Genomic DNA, 21,141 nt, shown 5'->3' with positions numbered 1-21,141 from the left:
ATAACAGTGAACTTGGAGAGCCTAATAGTATTTATTAGATCCATACTAAACAAGACCTTACAGTCAAGCTTTCTCAAGGAACCCCAGAAAACAACTCTGGCTGCAAGACAAACCTGAAATTGTTTGTTCTTCACAGAAGTTATTGATGTTGGCTACTGAGCTCAAGAGTAGCTATACAGAATCTTGAACTCAACTTGAATTCAACAGCAGATCTCACATAACTAGCTGGAAAATGACTTTCACCAAGGCTAAAAAAGCCAGTGCTAATTTTGGATGATTTGTGAGGCCTCTCATTACAAAATTAGATTGGTATTAGGATTGAGCAACAAACTGTAACACAAAGTGATAATTATCAGAGACCAACTCTGAGACTCCTCTAAAAATCCCGCCAAGCTCCCAAACTCCTTCTCCCTGGAGAAAGCAAAAGACATTAAAAATTTTAGAGAGGTCTTCCAGCTACTCATTCAACACTTAAAAGACAGGACTTGCCAGTTCCAAAGCCAAAGTTCTTGGAAGAGATTAAAACATATTCATTTCAATGGAAATTAAAGTCTTGCCATTTCCCTGTTTCCAACTTTGATTTTTTTGGTTTTGTTTTTCCTGTTTCTACCTCCCTTCCTATTAAGAGGGTAAGAGCTATCAAGAACAAAATAATTATAGAAACTCCTGCATTCACAGAGCAACCTGGATGCTAGAGTTTATTTAAACTCCAAAGAGTGGACATGGAAGAAATCAACATACAGACACCATACTTAGCTCCAGAAACCCTGGAGAAGTGCAGAAAGCTGTAGGAATACTCCTTGTAGGTACCACTGTGACCTCCTCTTGCCCTCCCACTGTTCATTTGGTGTCTGCTATTTGCCAGCACTGATGAGAATGTTGCTACATCTCGTGGCCACTCACTCTCCTGCTCTACATCATCTTAACTGTTTGTGCTCTGTTTTCCCTCATTTCCTTCCATAAACACATAGAGCCCAAGCAGCTAAGTGCAGACATTTCTTGTGTACCCAGTAGAGGACTGTGGAGCTGGTGATACATACTTTCTGGCAGGCTCTTTTGCACACATGCTTGTACTCTTTAGCTTTGGATTCAGAATGATAACCTGCACCTGCAATTGAAACAAAAGGAAAATATATTATAGTCCCTGGCAAACTACAGCCTGTAGTTCACATAGAGATTTAAGACACAGGCAGATATAGTGTTCCTTATTCTGGATTACATTGGCATTTCCTTTTTCTACCAAGATTGACAATTTTATGCATTCCAACACAGAATCAAACACACTCAGTAAAATACAGGATACAGATCATATATCCAGAAGCATGCAGGTATAAATATCAGCATCAATCTTTTCCTATAAAAACTTTCCAAGAGATTCCAGTTTCACTCATTCTTGGAGGATTTCCAGCATAGCTTTTTTCTTTACTGTCCATTATTGGGCAAAAGCCTCATTTTTAAGTCAAACTCTTGATTTTCTTCTTTCCACAATTCTGCTCGTTTTCTCATGTTTATGCTATGTTTGTAGAGCTTGTTACTCCTGACTTCGAACAAGGAGCTCCTTCAAATGAAGATCATTCAGATTTTTCACCTTTTTCTTATTCTCAGTCTTTATATCTATCCCACTGTATTGAACCATTCTGCCCTACTTTGAAGCCACTGCCCCTACTTCCATAGCTGAAAAGTTTATCAATGCCACCATTCAACTAAATGCAGCATCAGAAAAACAAGAGTGGAGCAAATAATTAAAATCTACTTCTGTTTTACCAGGTCTTGCACCTAAAAACGTGCTTGTATTTATTTATCTCAACTTCCCTTTACTCACCTTTAGAAGAGTATTTTATTAGAGTTCCTCCTTTTGAGGAACTCTAATAAAATAAGCTTTAACACCAATACCAAAGTGACCCAGCAAAGGACACTATATTGAGCAATTTCATTCGCCCTTAAAATAGAATACCAGGGTCATCAAACATCAATCCAGAATAAATTGTTTAAGGTTTGGGGCTGGTTTTCTAGCCTTAATGATTTTATAAAGCAAGTAACATGTTGGCTTTTCAAATATTTTAGGCATGACCAGGCCACTTTTGCTCTATTTCACCTCATGTACTCACACAGATGCTCAAAACAAATATACAGCCAGATATAAGCCTTGTTAACTTCATGACTCATTACATTTAATAGAGAACCTATGAAAGAAGAGTGTATGAGCAAGACACACACAACACAATTTCTGTATCAGATCTGAGTAGAGGAGCCCTTCATTACATGTGGAAAGAACAAACAGTAACTCACTTAAATACGAACAAGATCAGTAAAATAGAAGAAATGTCAGAAGGGTAAAAAGAGTTCTGCAACAAACAGCCCAAGCAGATTTCAGAAGGTCTTAGCTGGACTGTCCTCATGGACAAGCTAGACAAGGAACCATCAGCAGTGAAAGGAATGTATTTGATCCTTCCATAGGTAAAGAAACAGAATTAAATATCTCCCTCATTTTGTAGGTTTGCCAAGCTTAGCAGACAAGTACAAAATATGACATTTTATAATAATTTACATTTAGGGGTTTTCTTTGTCAAGGAGAACAAAAATACCATCCAGAACACCCAAATAACTACATTTTGATTAAGAGTTTCCAGTGCAACTTCCAATCAAACTCCTCATTCTGAGATTTGAACTCAGAGTTAATGTTACTTTATTAGCACACTAGTAGTCCAAAGCCACCATAAAATTTTTGCTGGTATCTAGTTTGATATCCAAATATGCATTATTTCCATTGCAGTTGTTCTGCTTCCACATCTTACCTGCATGGACAAGCACAAATCCCACTCGTTTCCCTCTTTGGGTTTGCTTTGTTTCGGGCTCTTTGACCACCACTTTTACAGCTGTAACCTGAGATGATTTGGAAGGTAACACTTCTACTGAACTTATCCCCTTCTCCATGGTCATACATTAGGATCACCATCTTCTACTGGGAAGGAGCACACTTCCATTCAAAAAGAAACTCTGGAGAGAAATCATCCTAAAACCAGACCAGATATATACATTAGACACTGACTTCAAGAGATGAATTTCACACAAATAACCAAATCCCAAAGAACTTTTAGGAGAGAAGTTTGAACCAAGGGGAACACACCTCTCCAAAGCAGGGTTTCCAAGTTCTGCCTCTTCCCTAGCCAACAGCATTAATGAGACCTAAGATAATCAAAGTTCATGCTGCAAGCTGAAAGCAGCCTTTTCACTCCAACATAACTTGAACCTAATGTTCTTGCCAGGCACTGGAAAGAACTGTTAATATAAGTTTTGCATTCCATGGTGTCCTGTTTTCCAACAATACAACTAACTTCTCCAGCCATCACATCTAACTGGCACATGACTAACCTTTAAAACACCACCCTTTTTCCTTTCTATGCAGGGAATACCTGTTTAAGATCCTATAATGAACTCCTAGTCTGCTATAATGTTTCATTTCATCTCCTTATAATTCCCCACTAATTTGCAGCAGGAAAAGAAAAAACAGATTAACTTTTGTTTAGTGACAAATTATTTCTAAAACAAAACCAAGTAAGCCTAAAACAGTCAAATAATGTTTATCTGGGTAAGTAGAGCTACCATGATTACTAGTGAACCTCAACAAGCTTAAGTCAAGCTCAAATAATTTAGTAACTCTACTGGTTTTGATGGTTACCCTTCAGATGCTAAGGAAATTATTGTTTATAGAAAGCTAATGGAAATATTGTCAGTATTGTCTAGTATATGAAACAAAAAATAGCAATACAGAATGATGTATTTATCATGAATTGCCAAAGAAACTGTCTGTATTTACTGCTGCTCTTATCCACAGTCTACTACATATTAATCCTGACACAAAAACATTTGTCTACTTCAGAAGGTAAAACAGAGTCATTCCACACACTGAATTACTTAAGAAAGTGAAAAGCATGTAGTGCTAATGGAGAAAACCTCTGTAATATATTAAGATAGTTTATATATTAAGAACTAGTTGAATTTTAAGGTTCCTTCCAATCCAAACCATTCTCTGACTCTCCACCTCTATATCCCAGTATAACATCTATCACTCCTACCATCTCAAAAAAAACTTTGTAACCCAAGAACACTGAAAGGTGAACAGAAGAGGAAAAATGAGATGTTTAATGCATAAGACTTAAACCACTGACTCTTGAAATGCTATATGGCTGACTCCAGCAATTAAATACCACTCCATTTAAATGGCCCAAACAATGTAAATGATGTTTACCAAGATTCAGCACTGCCACAGAACAAACCAGCTGGTTTGCCATAACTGTTCTTTTGATAGGAAGAATCAGCACAGCTCTGGAGGAAGTTACTTATTCACCATAATTTCTTCCTAAATGCTAAACATACCTATTAATCTTCACACACTTATAAATTTACTTTTCAAAATTAAATATGATCTTATTGTTATAATTATATATGTCCTGACAAAAAATGAAAGGCTACTACAATACATAGGCTCTACAGAGAGAAAAGGTTTATGGATTACACCCAATTGTAATAGTCACTTGAAAAAATTTCAGAGCTAAAATTAAAGTATTCATCACTGCATTTACTTCCTTTTTACCAATAATAGTAAAGATGGCTCCAGCAACCATTGGTCCTCTTTGCTGCATCTTGCTACACCCTACAGAAAGTCACTCCTGCAACAAGGGCACAGCACAGACTTCAGTAAACAGACAGAGGAGCAAGTAAAGAATTTAAACTCTCCCAGGAATGGAAGAAATAGCGTGGTAGTAGGGAAAGCAATAATGATGACAAAATAGCTTTTGAAAATTAAGATGGAGATGTCACTTGAAGATTTGCTAACAATGTAGCTGCAGGCTGAAAATCCTCACTAGGCCTTTGCACAGAGCTGGATCTAAGGATGTGTTTATTTCTAGAGAGAACATACAGACAACCTGTCTCTCTCGTTTGCTTCCGTTTGTAACACTTCCTCCACACCAACTCAATTTTCTCAAACACCTCCCATCTCAAACTGCTCTTCAAGTCCTTTCACATTCCATTCGCAAACCTGCTGCTTCCACGTGTTGAGCTCCCACTGGACCCAACTTTTCCCACCCAAGCCTCTTCTAAGATTTATCAGCTCTCCCTCCTGGGCTGTCATACTTCCACCACTCTTGACTTCATCCCTCCCTGCTACCCATTTCCTGCTCCCCATCCGAACAGCGCCAGGAACGGTGGAAGAACCCACAACAGCGTGACTGCTGGAGAACAGCAACCGAAACGATTTGACCCAAGCAGCCCCGAGGGCACTGCAAAAGGCACTCGGACAACTGAACGGGCACTGGGAGAACACAGACGCGCGAGGGTAGGGTCGGGTCGGGTCGGGTCGGGTCGGGGCGAGACATTCCCTCCCGCGCCTCCATCCCGATCCCGATCCCGGCGGCGCGCCGCTCCCGCCGCCCAGCCCGTGACATCACGCGGGGCCGGTGACGTCACCCGGGGCAGCCCCACCGGCGGACGCGCGGCCTGCTCCAGGCTCGCTCCCGGCCCGCGCAGCCCCGCGGGCAGAGAGGCCGTGCCGGGAGAGGCAGGAGCGGCGGGCCGGGGTAGCCTCGCGACGGCGCCGCACTCACCCTGCACCGCCGCCATCCGGGACCGCCCGCTCGCCCGCCCGTTGCCTCGGTGAGCGCGAGGCGTCCCGCCCCCGCCCCGCGCCCATTGGCCGGGCCGCGCCCCGCGGCCGGAAGTGGCGGCGCTGATGATTGGCGTTCCGCAGGACCAATGGCGCCCCGCGGGGCGGGCATGGCGGGGCCCGGCCCGGGACGGCGCTCCCTGCTCCGGTCCGGCAGCACCATCGGCGCCACGCACGGCTCCGGGCAAAGCAGCGCGGCCCCACAGATGCCATCTGTGTCGCAGGGGGATGGATAGTAACCTCCGGTGTCGTTACCGTGAGCCCCAGGACAATATACATGTATCTCATATCAATATGCGTATATATCGTATCGGTATATAATCAATATACATATCATAGAATATGTAATGTACCTCTACATCTATGCAATATACATATATATCATGTAGATATCATATATCATGTATATATAAGCTACAATATGCAATATATGTATGATATATCTATCATACAAAAATACCAATATAAAACATGCTACATACCCATATATCAATATACATATTTCTATCAATATGCAGATAGAGTTTATCAATATACAGATATATCATCCAATACACAATACATCTATATATCTACATCGGTGTAGATATATATAATGCAATTTGCAATATACATATATTAATATGCAGTGTACAAAGGTATATCACTACACATGTATGTAACACAGTATGCACTATATAATACACTATACAATATACACATATTGATATATATATCTACACATGTGACTTCTGACAGCTGCTCAAAACTAACCTCATTGATTAAAAATACATATTTTTCATAATAGACTTGCTAGGAAATTCTTGCAACAATCAGATATTTTACATCCTTCTGCCTCAATGAGCATTTAACTATTGTGTTCTGCTAGAGAGTTTTTATTCATTTCTGTCCACTTTGTTGTAGAAGTGGTGTAGAGAACATGTTGTTTACTGAAGCTGCCTTCCCAGGATCAAGGACAGCTGTACATGAATCCCATGTCCATCACACCTTCTCTGATGGTCACTATCATCAGTCCTGGGAACCAGCTGTGTATGTGTGAGACACTTCATTATCCCAGTCCATGCTGTCCACTGTTCCCAAAGTGCCTCCACACTTGCAGCCTGTTGCTCCTCTTCTTTGTAGAACCATGAAATTAGTCCAGATGTCCTTATAGATTTACTTACATTGTAAATTTATTTTAGCTGACACCTCAAATTCTCATTTGCAAAGCTTGGCCTTTTAAAGTTGAAACTCTAAAGCTCTTCTTACATCAAGACAAGGTTGTTCGGTTTGCAGAATTCACATAATCTCTTGCTTAAGAAGCACATAAGAAGTGAAAGGATATATATTATGCAAAAGATTATCCTGACCCCTCTAGATGAAGTAGATTTTAACTCCTCAGGTTTTTTCCTAGGAGTAAGCCCAGTATGTAGCTTGTAATATTAACCATATTCCACTGGCTCTTGCAACAGTGAACAGTATCATTCATTCTCTGCAAACAAGCAGGTGACAGAAAATCACCTGCTTCAGCCAAACTACAATTTTTGAAAATAAAATTTCAATGGTATCTCTCTGATAATGAACTCATTCACTACTAATAATGGGTGTCTTTCTAAATAAACTATTTTAATAACAATGAAATCTGTATGAGTAATCTTGCAGTATATTGCTCCATTTGCCTAGCAGGTGTTGTTTTCTCAATCAGAGAAAAGCGCTGCCTCCTCGTCCAAGTCCTTCCACACTTGGTTGTTCCTTCCCCTCTGGAGCGTGTCCCCCTGCAGGCAGCGTTGGCGCAGGTGCCTCAGGAAGCCCTTGATGGAGGCAGAGTTTTCCTTCTGACGGCCGATCAGCTCCTCATTGAGGGGGAGCAGTCAGCCAGGCAGCAGGTCCTGGGCCAGGCTGAGCGTGTCCAGTTCTTCTCCTGGGAGACACGGGGCAGGGAGCACGATGAGAGGGGCAGAGGGGCTGCAGGGGCTGGGCCCCCTCGGGCTCTCCTGGGGCCTGGCTGGGCTGCCCCAGGCTGCAGGTTGGGTGGAGAGGATGTCGGGCAGGGTCTGTCTTGTTCTGGTGGCTCAGCCTGTCCTTGTTTCCTCCTGGAGGAAGGGGGCTGAGCCCCACCTCTGCTTCTGGGCTTGGGCACGGGGCTGGGGAAGAGGCAGAGGACCCTTGGTGCCTGCCCAGGCTGTCCTCTGCACAGGGCCTGGCACTCCTGCTCACCCTACAGGCTGTAGCTGCCGGCCCCTGGCACCATCCCACCTGCCCAGTGCCCGTCCCTCACCTCTCTCCGCTGCCTCTGGGCTTTTCTCCGGAGGCTGCAGCCGAGGCAGAGCGCGGCGAGCAGCAGGGACAGGGCCAGGAAGGTGCAGCAGTGCAGCTGCAGGGGCCACAGGCTGGCACGGCCCGTGCCGGGGCCCGGCTGCTGCGCGCCCTGGGCTGGCACAGGCAGCCGGGCCGCGCTCCTGGCGGGACGGCTGAGAGCTCTGGGCGTGCTGGCGAGCAGCGAGGCCACGCAGAGCCCCTGGAGCAGGGAGAGCCCCGGCGGAGCATGGCACAGCTGCCCCAGCTGGGAGCTGCGCTCTCTGGGCCTGACCCCGAGCTGAGCTGTGCCCACGGGCTCTGTGCCAGGTGGTGGCATCAGCTGCGATGCCACAGGGCTGTTGCCTGGCAGCCAGAGGCTGGGAATGTCAAGGCAAGGCCAGGCCAGAGGGTCTGAGTGAGTGGCTGCTTTGTCTCACTCTGCCCTTGCATTTGAAAATTAAGATAGAGGTGCCACTTAAACACTAATTAGGAGCGTAACTTCAGACTGAGAATCCTAATTAGGCCTTTGCATATATTGTGTTACAGAATATATTTATTTTTACATATGGTTGACTTATCTTAATAGTTTCATAACACTTCCTCCTCATCAGGTTCATTTGCTCAAACCACTTCCATCTCAAAATATCATTAATGTCCACTACATTTCATTTAGAAAATTGCTGCTTCCACTTTGTAAGATCACATTGGACCCATTCTTTCACTTTCAAATTTCTAGAGTTTATCAGTTCTCCTTCCTGGCTATCATACTTCCATCAATCCTGATCTTGACCCTCCTTGGGTCAAGGGGGTCATACAGTTTGCTGTTCTACATCTGTATAGCTAATGAAACAGTAATGGAGGAATGCACAGTAATGTGACTCCTGAAGAACATGAACAAAAATTATTTAAGGACTTGAGAGTGCTGGTGTATGAGAAGCTGGACATGACATGGCAATGTGCTCTGGCATCCCAGAAAGCAACCCTGGGCTGCACCCAAAGCCCTGTGGGCAGCAGGGGAGGGAGGGGATTCTGCCCCTCTGCCCCCCGTCTGGTGTGACCCCACCTGCAGGGCTGCATGCAGATCTGGGCACAGGAAGGACATGGAGCTGTTGGAGTGAGGCCAGAAGAAGCCACCCAGATGATCAGAGGGATGGAGCAGTTTTCCTTGAGGAAAGACTGAGAGATTTGGGATTGTTCAGCTTGGAGAACAGAAGGCTTAGGGATGACCTAACTTTGGCCTTCCAGTACCCGAAGGGAGCCTGCAAGAAAGAAGGTGAAGGACCATTCACAAGGGCCTAGAGTGACAGAACAAGGGGGAATGGCTTCAAACTGAGAGAGAGTCAGTTCAGATTAGATATTAGTAGGAAGTTCCGAGCTGTGAAGGTGGTGAGGCACTGGCACAGGTTGCCCATGCGGATGCCGCATCCCTGGAAGCATTCAAGGCCAGGCTGGATGGAGCTCTGAGCAACCTGGTCTCCTTCAACCTGGAAGCTGCCCAAAGCCCCGACTGCACTGCAAAAGTAAATCTGAATGCTAGGCAGGCGCCGGGAGAAACACAAACACACGCGAGGATCACACGGAGGCAGCAGAAGCCGCTCAGCCGCCCGCAGCCCCCTCCAGCTCGGGGGACCCCGCAGGGCGCGGCCGCGGAGCGATCGGAACGCAGGGGCGGACAGAGCCGAGGCTCGGGTGTCCGTGTGGCAGCAGCAGTGCGGCACAGTTTGTACCCGAGCGGGTTCAGGTTTCACAGTGAGGCCTGACCCGGGCGGACCGAGCAGCCCCGCAGCGCCGCCTGGACCGTGACGTCACCCTCAGCGCTCCGTGACGTCACGCAGAGAGCGTGCGCGCGGCCGCCTCATGGTGCTGCCCTCAGGGCCTTGAGCAGCCCCGTGGGCCGCGGGCTTCGTTGCCAGCCAGCAGCCGGCAGGAGCTCACCCGCCAGACTTATGTTTTTAAAGGGAATTTTGACAAATTATATTTCTGAAGCACTTACCGTAGGACTTCCTAGTAACATCTATCTCATATCTCATTCTGGCCCGTGACATCACCCGCTGTGGCCCGTGAGGTCACGTGGAGAGCCTGTGCGTGGGCTGCCTCACGGTGCTGCCCGTGGGCCACGCACATTGCCAGCCAGCAGCCGGCGGAAGTTCGCCCACCAGACTTGACTTTTTGAAGGGAATTTTGAGAAATTCTATTTCTGGAGCACTTACTATAGGACTTCCTAATAACAGCAATCTCATATTGGCCCATGACATCACCCTCAGCAGCCCATGACATCATGCGGAGAGCCTGTGCACAGCCACCCTCATGGCGCTGCCCTCAGGGCCCTGAGCTGCGCTGTGGGCCCTGGGCTACATTCCCAGCCAGCAACTGGGAACAAAGCAGCAGCTCTCCCGCCAGACTTGAGTTTTAAAGGGAATTTTGACAAATTATATTTCTGCAGCACTTACTATAGGACTTCCTAATAGCACCAATTTCATTCTGGCCCGTGATGTCACCCTCAGCGACCCATGACGTCACGCGGAGAGAGTGTGCACGGGCCGCCTCATGGCGCTGCCATCAGAGCCCTGAGCTGCCCTGTTGGCTGTGGACTTCCTTTCCAGCTGGCAGCCGGTGGGAGCTCGCCCGGCAGACTTAAGTTTTTAAAGGGAATTTTGACAGATTATATTTCTGCAGTGTGAAAAATGCCAAACTCTTGTTTTTAAAATTTTAAATGTTTAATAGTAATAAAATGGATATAAAAATAATAATGAAATTAGAGTAATAGAAATTTGGACAATTAGGACAATACAAGACAATAAAAACAGAGTTACCGACAGTCCGGGTACCTCTTTCTGAGCAAAATAAACCTGAAGAAGGACACACATTAACAGAGGATTAACCCTTAAAAGCAACAGCCTGTTGCATATTCATACATCTCATCCATGAGGCATAAGTTCCATTCAAACACAGGATTCTGTCTGGTCAGTGTCAGCTTCTTCCTCTGAATCCTGACAGCATCTTCAGGACTGAATGAGGTGGGAAGAAGTTTGTTTCTTCTGATAATGGAGCAATAAATTCTCTTTCTCTGAAAGATTTAGGTGTCCTGTGGCTGCTATCTGAGTGCGAGTCCTCTCTTTCAAAGAAGTATCTTACACAACATAGTTTCTATTTTAACATTATGTTATAACCTAAAACTATATTTAACACTTAACTACTATTAACTACTTAATAAAATTAATACAACATAAATTTCTAACATAACACATATAATATTCATTTTAATATTTGCAAAAAGCCAATCATGAAATATGCCTTTTTCACATGCAGCACTTACTATAGGGCTTCCTAATAACACCAGTTTCATCCACTAGCCAAAATCCATTTTGTAGCAAATAATAACTCTTAACAGATTGCTTTCATCAAGAGAAGTGTCATTTGCTTTCATGTTTGTGGTGAACATAGGTTATACTGTTTATTACATTAATTTAATGTATTAAACATTAGCAGGAACTTGCACTGCACTGGTGAGAGCCACACAAAGGATCATAGAACCATGGCATGGTTTGTGCTGGATGGAGCTTTTAAAGAACATCTAATCCAAACGCCCCTGCTGTGGATAGGGACATCTGGAAACTAAACTTTTTCACCCCCAGACTTTATTCCATCTCCACCACATCCTCATTGCCCTACACAGGATCTCCCCCAGGAATTCAGAAGGCTCCTGCCTAATAGTCACAGAAAACCTTTCTATGGCTTTTTTCCCAATAAAAATGTGCTTCCACTTTTGTATCATTGACTTCTTTTTCCAAAGACCAGCCTTACTTTTTTTTAACAACTCAAAATATGTCAGGAACAAATGCAAGTCTTTTTCAACACAAGTTTTTGGCACACAAAACTATGTGGCTTTTGGAGAGCAGCTTTTGTCTTCCACATTACCAGGTGCTTCCTATTCTGTTGGACAAAACTACAAGGAAATAACATGCACTCCACAAACCCTCAGGAAATCTTTGGCTTTCTTTCACAGATTTTAACCTGAAGTCCAAATCCAAGTTGCCTTTTTTTTTTTTTTGTTTCATTTCAAGCCCTTGTTATTCTTGACAGTGCTGAACTGCACCAAGGAGATTCCTCAAAGTACTTTTCTTCTTCTCAGATGGCAACTTGAGGTAGGACAGACTGATTTGAGAGAAAAGGAGGGTGTTGTTAAAAAAAAGAGGACTGCAACAGGATATTGGCTTTTGCATTATATGTATTAGTTTTTGCACTGATCACAAGTATCTTTATTTAGCTGTTTGTCAGTATAACAAAATCTTTAAGTACATAAGGCATAGTTTATGGAAACAGTAGTGGGGTGAAACAACATGTTTTCTAAAATTGGATCGTCAAGATGTGCCTTTGATTTTTTTCCTTTCCCCCTCCCCACCCCCCCTTTTTTTAACACTTGCAATGCTGGAAGACTTTGTATAAGTATTATATTCATGGAAATGTAATAACAATAAGAAAAAGTTTATTTTGATCTAATTTCATTTAGGTGTGAAAGAAAAAAACACAGCTAGTACACAAAATTCTTTTGGGCCAATTTAAAATATTTATTTCAAAAAGATGCTAATGCAATACTTCTAAATGGCAATATTTCCATGAATTAGTTCTATGACCTTCAAGTATTTAAAGAAGAAATTAATAAAGCATTTATGCAATATTTTAAAAAACTACAAAAAACTTGTATTCAAAATTTCTTCCATTTGTAGTTATATAATTACCTTCTTTATCAGGACAGGTATGTTTTACAGACTTCTGTGGGATTAAAAACTTTAAAACCACTTAGTTTCAGCAATAAACCTCTGCAGAATAGTTTTTATTATATATAGATAAACCCATAATTATGATGTTTTTAGCCATCTTCAGCGCTTCTATTATTTTTAAGGGATGACATGATACAAACCAAACCACCCCAAAACCATCATTTCCTTACATATGTGCAAAACAGTATTTGTTGTGGCATAAGAAAAGAGTGATTATTACTCTGAACACTTCACAATTCACCAACATAGTTAATGAATTTTCAGGACATTTTGGGTGGACAGGAATTAGAGCAGGTCACAGTAACTTGAACAGATGTCTCCAGTTAGCAGGGCTTGGACTAAAGTAAAGGCTGAGTAAAATCAGAGTTCAGTTATTTGAATTTCTGCTTTTTCCGTGCCTGAAACTCTTCAGTTTTATGTTTGACAGACTTGATTAGCATTGACAGGGCAGGATCTATGGCTTTCTTGGCAACCTCTCCTTTCTTTGCCATCTTCTTCTCCAGGCCCTTGTTTGCCTCCTTCAGATCTTGCTCCTTTTCTTCTCTTCGGCGAGCTTTCTCTTCCAGGATCTTTTCTACTGCTTTTGTCTTTTTGAAATTTGGATCTGAAGGATCCAAATTAAACAGGGGAGAAGTAAACATGGCTTGGAATCTTGTATCAGCAACATTAACCTGAATGAAGTAAAGAAGCATTTATTTTAGGTGATCTTTTCCCACGACAGCAAAGCTTTTAAGCCTAATAAAACATGAACTGCTTCAGAAGTCACAGCTCATGAGATTGCTGGAACTGCTCCAGTCACAAAGTCAAGAAGTACACAATTACCTGGAAGTCATCTTCTAGTAATTCTTTCCTTTTCATAAGAAGTTTCTTTTTCTTCTTGCTCAGATTTTGTTGTTCTACAATCTTTTTATAATTAAAATGTTTTCTGGTGTCTTCCTCATCATCCATCATCAGTAGGGCCATTTCAGCCTGTTACAAAATAAAAAAGTCCACGTATACAATGAAACTTTTCTATGAAAAAATTCAGCATGTCATTAATAAAGCCTGTATGAGTCTACATGTATTTAAATAAGTTGAAATAGGGTCATCAGAGCAGTATTATTTCACCCATAAAAACATTCTTTTATCATTTTGAGGTGTAGTATTAATACAAATTGATTTCCTTCTTATTAGATATAAAATGAATGCAAATATGCATATTCAATTTTCAAACACATTAATAATCTCATCTGAAAATTGTACACCAGTACTTAGAAATAACTAATGGATACAATTTAATGCTGGTATTCATATAGCAAAATAAAAATCAACATATCTGGATTTAAGTAATTCCTTTAGTTAACTTGTGCTGAGAAAGGATAAAAAGAAAATACAAAATAGCAAATAACTCAATCTTCAAGAACAAAAATAGACAGGACAAGGTTTGAACTCACAAACAGTTCATACAATACTGATGTTAAAAAAATAAAAACTTGGCACTGCCCAACACACAAACTTCTTGGAAGCTTTTGTTCCAAAAGCTCTCACTATTAAAATAGTATAGTTTTATTTTACTGCCATCCTATGAAATTCTGCAGTTCCACTCACAAACACACCAAATACTTGCAGAATTCATGCAATGCAACATTTTACATCACTTTACCTTCTGTTTTTCAACTTCATCTTCATCTTCTGAGGTACTTTCTACTGATTCTGCCTTCTTCTTTAAACCTAATGCAAATACAGGGCATGAACTGATTTATCCGAGCTTATGCATGAGGGCATCATTTACCTATAGCTAGAACTTCTAAGTAAATCTCATTTTCTTGCACTCAGTATTTGAATGTCAGATGTGGAAAAAGGCTGCAAAGTTAAGAAAAACCAAGAAGACTTAAAGCAATAAAAATGCACTGAATAGTTGTTCAGTTTAAGGAGGCAGCAACATTCCATACAGTAAAACCATGGTTTTACTGTAGAGAGAAGTATCACAATAGTGCAGGCAAACCCATGACATCACACCACTCCCAGGGCATTTTCTAGTGGAAATTAAAATATGATTGACTCTGCTCAGACTGAATATTGTTCTGAGGAAGCTCGCTCCCCTGCTCCCTTAGCATTCAGATACACAGTGCTGCTAATGACAGACATAATGAACAGTAACAGCATAAGACATTAGCCAAACCTCACTTCTAATGAAAACAGACTTGTTTATCAATCCTACAATATCAAATTATTCTCTTCGGAATGCCTGTAGATCTTGATCAAAAAAAAGCAGGAAAAGCAGAAGGTTTCCTGACCTGAACCACACACTCTGACCCTTTGAGCTTGGAATGACATTCCCAGGCAATTTTCTGCAGTCCACTGGGGGTACTCTTAGGGAAGATATTTGGGTTCATTTTGTTAGGACAGGTTTGTACTCAGACTAGAAACACAGACATGCCAGACACATGTCAAGTTATATCACTAAGGATACTCTGGAAGAGGATGCATTTCTTGAGAAAGGCTTTTTTCTGCCTTGACTATTCCCTTGACTATTTCTACAGGGATTCCAAACTGGAAATGGATTTCCAGAAGAAACAAACTACCACCATGAAAAAATAAACTATCCTGATGCACAATGTCATCAGCTGAAAAACTAAACTATTGATTTAGTAGTTCCAGAAAATGTGCAGGGATATCAAGATTCAGATATCACATTGTTACCTAAACTACACTATTTAAGTCACTGTGTAGAAGGGAGAAGTAAATGTCTTCTGTAGGCCTCCAACAACCATAGAATCTTTCCAACTTTCAGAAAAGGAGCACAGAGATAAAATTGGAGACAATTATATAAGAAGTTAGATCAATAAATTTCTTTTCTTTGTACACATTTCCCAAAGGAAAGTCACTCAAGTCACCTTCCCTCCTCTTTCACTCTATGGGGTATCACAGAAGTGATCCTTATGCCTTCAGAGCATTCTGTGGCTGCAGATGGGGCTGAACAAGGAGTTGGTATCAAACTGAGCTCTTCTCCATGAAAATAAATAAATTAGCAAACCCTTTATTTCTTACTTTCACTATGCAGCTAGTAAAACCAGCTTGGGACCTAAAATCACCCTTGGGACTGAAAAATCTATATCATACTGAAAATGGTTCTGCTTGAAAATTCACAAATGCATCATTTTCTGTATTATTACCATACTCCTGCTACAGTCCCTCCTCTTCCCACATACATTCTGTAGCCCCACCACACACACTTGTTGCACACTTATGGCAAACTGATTGCAATCCCTCAGATTTTTCCTAGCACTTAATCCCACTGCCATCTTTTAATCAGATTTGTCCCACCTACATCAGTGTGACACAGAACTAAATTGGTAGCTGCCACCAGGCAGTGTAAGAAGTGTCCAGTTTCTGCTGTAATTCCCACTCAAGCTGCCATTTGACTCTTTCTCAGCTCAAGAATTTTGTTTGCAACATTAACTTTGCACATCAACAACTTTGCAGCTGGCAGTAAAAGCTAATCATACCTTTGGGACTTCAGACACAGAAACTGACCCCAAATCAAAAACTCCTCTCACAAGACCTCTGCCTTATTCAGAAACTTGAGTCAGTCTCAGAAGCCTTGCAAAGACACATGGTAAATTAATCTTTTCATTTACTTTATCTTTCAAGTACAGGTTCTACAGCTATACTCTGATTTTGTTGTTAAGCTCTTAAGTCCTTGCACTCATACTGCTCCCTTCCAGCTTTAAAGAGCCATCAGTTCCTACATACATCATAAATTAGATCACAAGAAGGCATCTAATGGTTTGGAACTAATAGGAGTTACAATAATGTGTGGAGAATTCCTCAAAGGTTCAACAGAAACTATGTTTAATGGTCGAATGTGTTCTGAAACTGTTCAGTGATCCCCAAAAGCAGGGCCTTGCTCTCATGTTAATAAGCAATTACACTATTTAGCCATTAATTTTTCAACAGTTTAAGCTACAAGAATCATTTTGCCTCCCTTTTCTAAGACCCCACAGAAGCTGATGCAGTTACAGTGAAACTGGCCAAGCCAAACCCAAGTCTTACAAGGCTTTTTGAAACAGTATGGGCATCAGTGTAAAATGAAAAGTGACCTTTTTTTTTTTTCCTTGACAATATGAAACTAGAGTCAAGCTTCTAGAACGGATCATCAAGGCTCATGTATCTGCAGCATCTGACATTTTAGTCTGTGGTACTATTAAAAAGTCACATGAAAACTGTGCAAAGCAAGTACTACCATGAACCCCATACAGAGAGCTTTTGGGCACAGCAGGCACAGAGAATTTGTTCTACCTTGCCTCTCCCAAGGTGAAGCACCCACAATGTAAGAATCATTTCCTGCTTATGAGGAACAAAGACATACCTGAGGAACATATGCTTCAGTGGACTTCCCATAAATTCCACTTTTCCTTGCACAGCACTCAGAGTTTTTAGGCCCTTGGTCTAGCATCTCCTTACACTCTTGCTTCCCTTCAATTGCCTCAGCTTTTGACAGAAACCAAGCTACACAAGACCCATGCATGTTACAGCCAACAAATGAATCCAGCACTACTGCATCCTCAGCTTCTGCACTGGTCCACACAAGTCTGCAAATAAACCCTGTCATATGCTTTTTCAGCATAATCTAAAATAATCTGACAGTCAATTTAAGGGTGAAATTTCAATCTTCCAGGGGAATTGTGGAAGGCTTGTGAAAAATGATGGTCATTTAAGTTGCCTGTACCCTAAATACAAAGTTGGCAGAATTACAGCCAAGTTCAAAGATGACTGTAACCCATTTTCCCTCACTGGATAAGTTGTGCTTAAAAGCAACCCCAACTCTGAGACAGAGGCTGTTCTGGGTAAACTTGGTGAATGCCAAAGTTGTGCTGTGTAATTTCCATTAAAATGTAAACTGGCTCACAGCCAGCCACTGTATTGTCCCTTTAGAACTTCCCCAGGGCTAACCACGTCCTGGTTTTCTCCTGTATCTCAGTAATTATCAGCAATCTTGAAGACAAAAGCTTCGCTTTCTTAACTTTTATGTGTATTTAACTATCCTCAAAGACTCCACAAACATTAAAGTCTATTCTCCATGTCATGGACAAGGTTTAAAAATGTGCAGATAAGCTCATTCTCCGCTGAGCCCCTTTAGGACGCAACTTCTCACATAATGCAGAAGAAAACATTTCTTCAGAGACTTCAGAGAGAACATCACACATCATATGAGAGTACCTAGGTAATCTTGGTATTAAAGAACAATTAAACAATTTGGTGGAAGGAATGGTTATCTTTACAATTAATTCCTTCAGCCTATACACAAGGCACCCCAAAAGCACGGCAGAAAACAGCACTGCATGACACTTTGGACTGTGGTGCTTTTTTCTAAAACATGGACAGGACTCACTCTACTGTTCTGCATTTCAGATTATTAAGTACAAAAGCATCCAGATTTGGGGGGTTAGTTATTTATTTTATTCTAAGATAGATTTTAATATTCAGGACAGAAGCCTGTGGTGGAAAGTACAAAATTAAAAGTAATTTACCCTTTTTAAATGGAACTTGGATCGGCACTACTATGCTCAAAAAAACCCCAACCAAACAACAGACTGGCAATATGAGTAAATCAGTTGCTACCTTCTTTTTGTTTGTTTTTATGTAATTTTTCTTCTTTTACTATACAGTAATATGAGCCACCCTTAGGATCTGGCTCCCAAAAGTATGGAACATCAGAAAATTACCTTTATTGATTTTCCTCAGCAAAATCACTCAAAATAAATTTGCTGTTACTATGGCAAAAGCTAATTTAAACATCAGAATAAAAAGCTTGTAAAATGGCATCCTAAAAATCTAACCTGGGCAAGTTATTTTCTAAAATATTACATTTCACTATTGGGGTTTCTAAGCAGCCAAGAGTACTCCAGTAAAAATGTGTATCAGACTAAGAAAAAAGTGATTTCTTCTCAAAGACAACTTTGTTTATGATGCAAAAACATTTGACATTTTTGCAACTGACCCAAGCTTCAAAGGGACCCATGTGTGTATATATATATATATATGGCTCTTCCTAAATAAAAAGACTTCAAAAGCAATGGAGCTCTTTTCTCTAGAATACTTGGGGGAGCAGCTTGTTTTTAACAGCCATCCCTAGAAACTGGATAACTCATGGTTTCTGGTGAAAGCCAATGGAATAGTCCTTACCATTCCATGTATTGCAATACTCATAATTTTACAGGAATAGCAATTTTAGGCAAATAACACCTACTTCATTTAATTCTGAACATTCTATCTCTGTGTTCAGCCCAGCCTTTGTTTTGGAAACTCAGTATTTAACAAAAGGGCAGATTTACTCTAGAAGTTGCTTGTCTTGACTGACCTGTTTTCTCAAATTCTTCAGCAAAGTAGGGGTCATTGAGATCAACATCAGGTGGAACTTCATCTTCACTCTCTTCTCTCTCAGCAGCAGCCTGCAACAAAGCACAAACATTATTTCAATCAACATTTGATTATTTCAACACTATTTCAATCAATCAACTATTTAAGTTTTGCTGGAATGAGATATTCTGCTAGTAGCTATGAAGATGAAAAATGAAATACTGTACATGGATCATCAAAAAACCAGAGCACAGTAAAAATTGATAGTCATTGACAATTGATAGAAATTGACAATTTCAACCCTCTTTCACACATTTTATTAGGCATATCCCCAAACTGTGATATATCAGACAACCATTTCAACAAAATTACAGGATCAGCAGTGTTATGTCCTTACTTTATGTTTCACAAAAGCTATGCTTGGGGACAGATTTGAGTAAGAAAGTTCATTTTGCACTGCAGACTTCAAAAAGCTGGAGTTCAGATTTAAAAGAACAAATTTTCTTACTGGTAGTTGTGTGTCATCCACCTTGCTCCTTGACTTAATTTATCAAACTGGACAAGCATGTTAAGCTAGAGAAAGTTGTTCTGCTACTGAACAGTGCTGCTTGCTCCATTTTGAGCACTTATCAACTTAAAGAACTTACTCATCAAGTGTCAGTTAAAATTAATGGACATGGACAGAGTAACTCAAGGTGTAGAGTTTACTCTTAGAAGTGTAATTCAGCAATGTGAGTTACACTGGAAGCAATTTAAGACTTTAGAAAATCTAGATTCTGCATGCCACATGCTTTTTTTTTTCTCCTGCAATTTGAAATTTGACTAGCTCTTTGCAGCTATTAATTCTTTGCTATTATAGGTTTGGGAAACAAGTCTTAATTATTTTAGCCCCAAAATTTCCAAATTATCATTGTCATAACAACTACAATTATCATTGTCATAACAACTTTGAATTGATATGCACACAGGAGCAAAAAGACCATTTCTAATGCATTAAAAATGCAAATTAAAGCCAATTATTATTATGACTAATTTATCTTTACAGCAGCACAAGTAGATAAAAGGTGTTTTGTGTAAGCATGTGTATGATCAGCAGTATGAATATCCTTTTCCTCTGTAGGTTTGATGAAGTACTCCCAGTACTTCCACATGAGTGACCACTGAATATTCTAACCTTAAAATAGCACTGGCAGCTGGACAATTTATTTTGTTTATCTGAATCAAACATTAACAACAAATAAGAAAAGAAACAACAACTCCCCCTCAAATGGCCAATATAAACATATAAAATACCTTTCTCTTTTTCTTAAGCATTCTTTTTTCTTTCTTCTTCTCTAGATATTTTTGCCATGGAGTCAGGTTATCTTTTCCCTCCAACCTGTTTTTGACCATTTCTTCAGCACTTTCTTTGAGGCCTAGGAAAAAAGCCATATTTTAAAAAATGTGATGAACCTGATTTTTTTTTAATAAACTGTTTTCTCCTTTGCAAAAGAGCTATCTAGCTTTTATTCAACAAGTCTGTGCAAACAACATAAATATTGCTTAAAAACCCATGTCTATAAAGAGGATTGCTTTACAGGATGTATTTTTCCAAATAAAACATTCCTTCAGTAAAAACTGTACAAGAATCAGAAGAAGTGTTGGCTATGTGGTGTCTGATCCCCAACACTCCTGCTGTTCCTCAGAAAGGTCTCCTCTCCAGACATTCAGTTGTGCAGTCTACAGATGCACAATAAAACCAACAGACATACACAGAGCCCTTATGTTTAATGCACCACACCATCATTAGTTAAAATTCTGAATTAGTTACATTGCTGAAGCTTTGCCTCTGTGACAATGCTCTGACAATGCTGTAGGATCTCTGCTGAACACTGTATTTTTCATTTTAGAAAAGTTAACCCCATAGAAGTGCAACACATGTGGCTCTTAACAATTCTGGCCTAACAGGATCAGACAGCTAAGTTTGCATGTGTGAGTTAGGTTTATATTAAATTCTGTAATTTAGCACAGACATCTACTGTTTCCATGCCCAACACTTTCATCTGCATAAACAAGTGTGTCCTAACCTTTAAGCTT

The 21,141-nt window shown here is 41.0% G+C and overlaps 2 protein-coding genes across 5 annotated transcripts in view; both read right to left on the bottom strand.

Moving 5' to 3' along the window:
* The window catches only part of TASP1 (taspase 1), a 79,072-nt gene extending 73,405 nt beyond the window's left edge, over positions 1-5,667 (bottom strand). For 3 of the 4 annotated variants that reach the window (XM_066546238.1, XM_066546235.1, XM_066546237.1), the window contains exons 1-3: positions 5,607-5,667; positions 2,796-3,013; positions 1,041-1,108 (exon numbers count right to left, since the gene is read on the bottom strand). In XM_066546238.1, the coding sequence (XP_066402335.1) occupies positions 1,041-1,108; positions 2,796-2,940 (213 nt within the window). In that variant the 5' untranslated portion in view covers positions 2,941-3,013; positions 5,607-5,667. Of the gene's footprint in view, positions 1-1,040; positions 1,109-2,795; positions 3,014-4,594; positions 4,697-5,606 lie in introns of those variants that run through there. The other variant, XM_066546236.1, reaches the window with a different exon arrangement.
* A 6,819-nt stretch (positions 5,668-12,486) lies between these two features.
* Positions 12,487-21,141, bottom strand: part of ESF1 (ESF1 nucleolar pre-rRNA processing protein homolog) — a 30,510-nt gene continuing 21,855 nt past the window's right edge. The window contains exons 10-14 of the mRNA XM_066546234.1: positions 20,359-20,480; positions 19,067-19,157; positions 14,366-14,433; positions 13,546-13,692; positions 12,487-13,394 (exon numbers count right to left, since the gene is read on the bottom strand). Coding sequence (XP_066402331.1) covers positions 13,095-13,394; positions 13,546-13,692; positions 14,366-14,433; positions 19,067-19,157; positions 20,359-20,480 — 728 coding nt within the window. The 3' untranslated portion in view covers positions 12,487-13,094. The remainder of the gene's footprint in view (positions 13,395-13,545; positions 13,693-14,365; positions 14,434-19,066; positions 19,158-20,358; positions 20,481-21,141) is intronic.

Source organism: Molothrus aeneus, chromosome 3, assembly GCF_037042795.1.
Source record: "Molothrus aeneus isolate 106 chromosome 3, BPBGC_Maene_1.0, whole genome shotgun sequence".
In the NCBI taxonomy this organism is placed as follows: Eukaryota; Metazoa; Chordata; class Aves; order Passeriformes; family Icteridae; genus Molothrus; species Molothrus aeneus.
The sequence above is the reverse complement of the archived record's forward strand: the minus strand, read 5'-3'. Positions and strand labels throughout refer to the sequence as shown.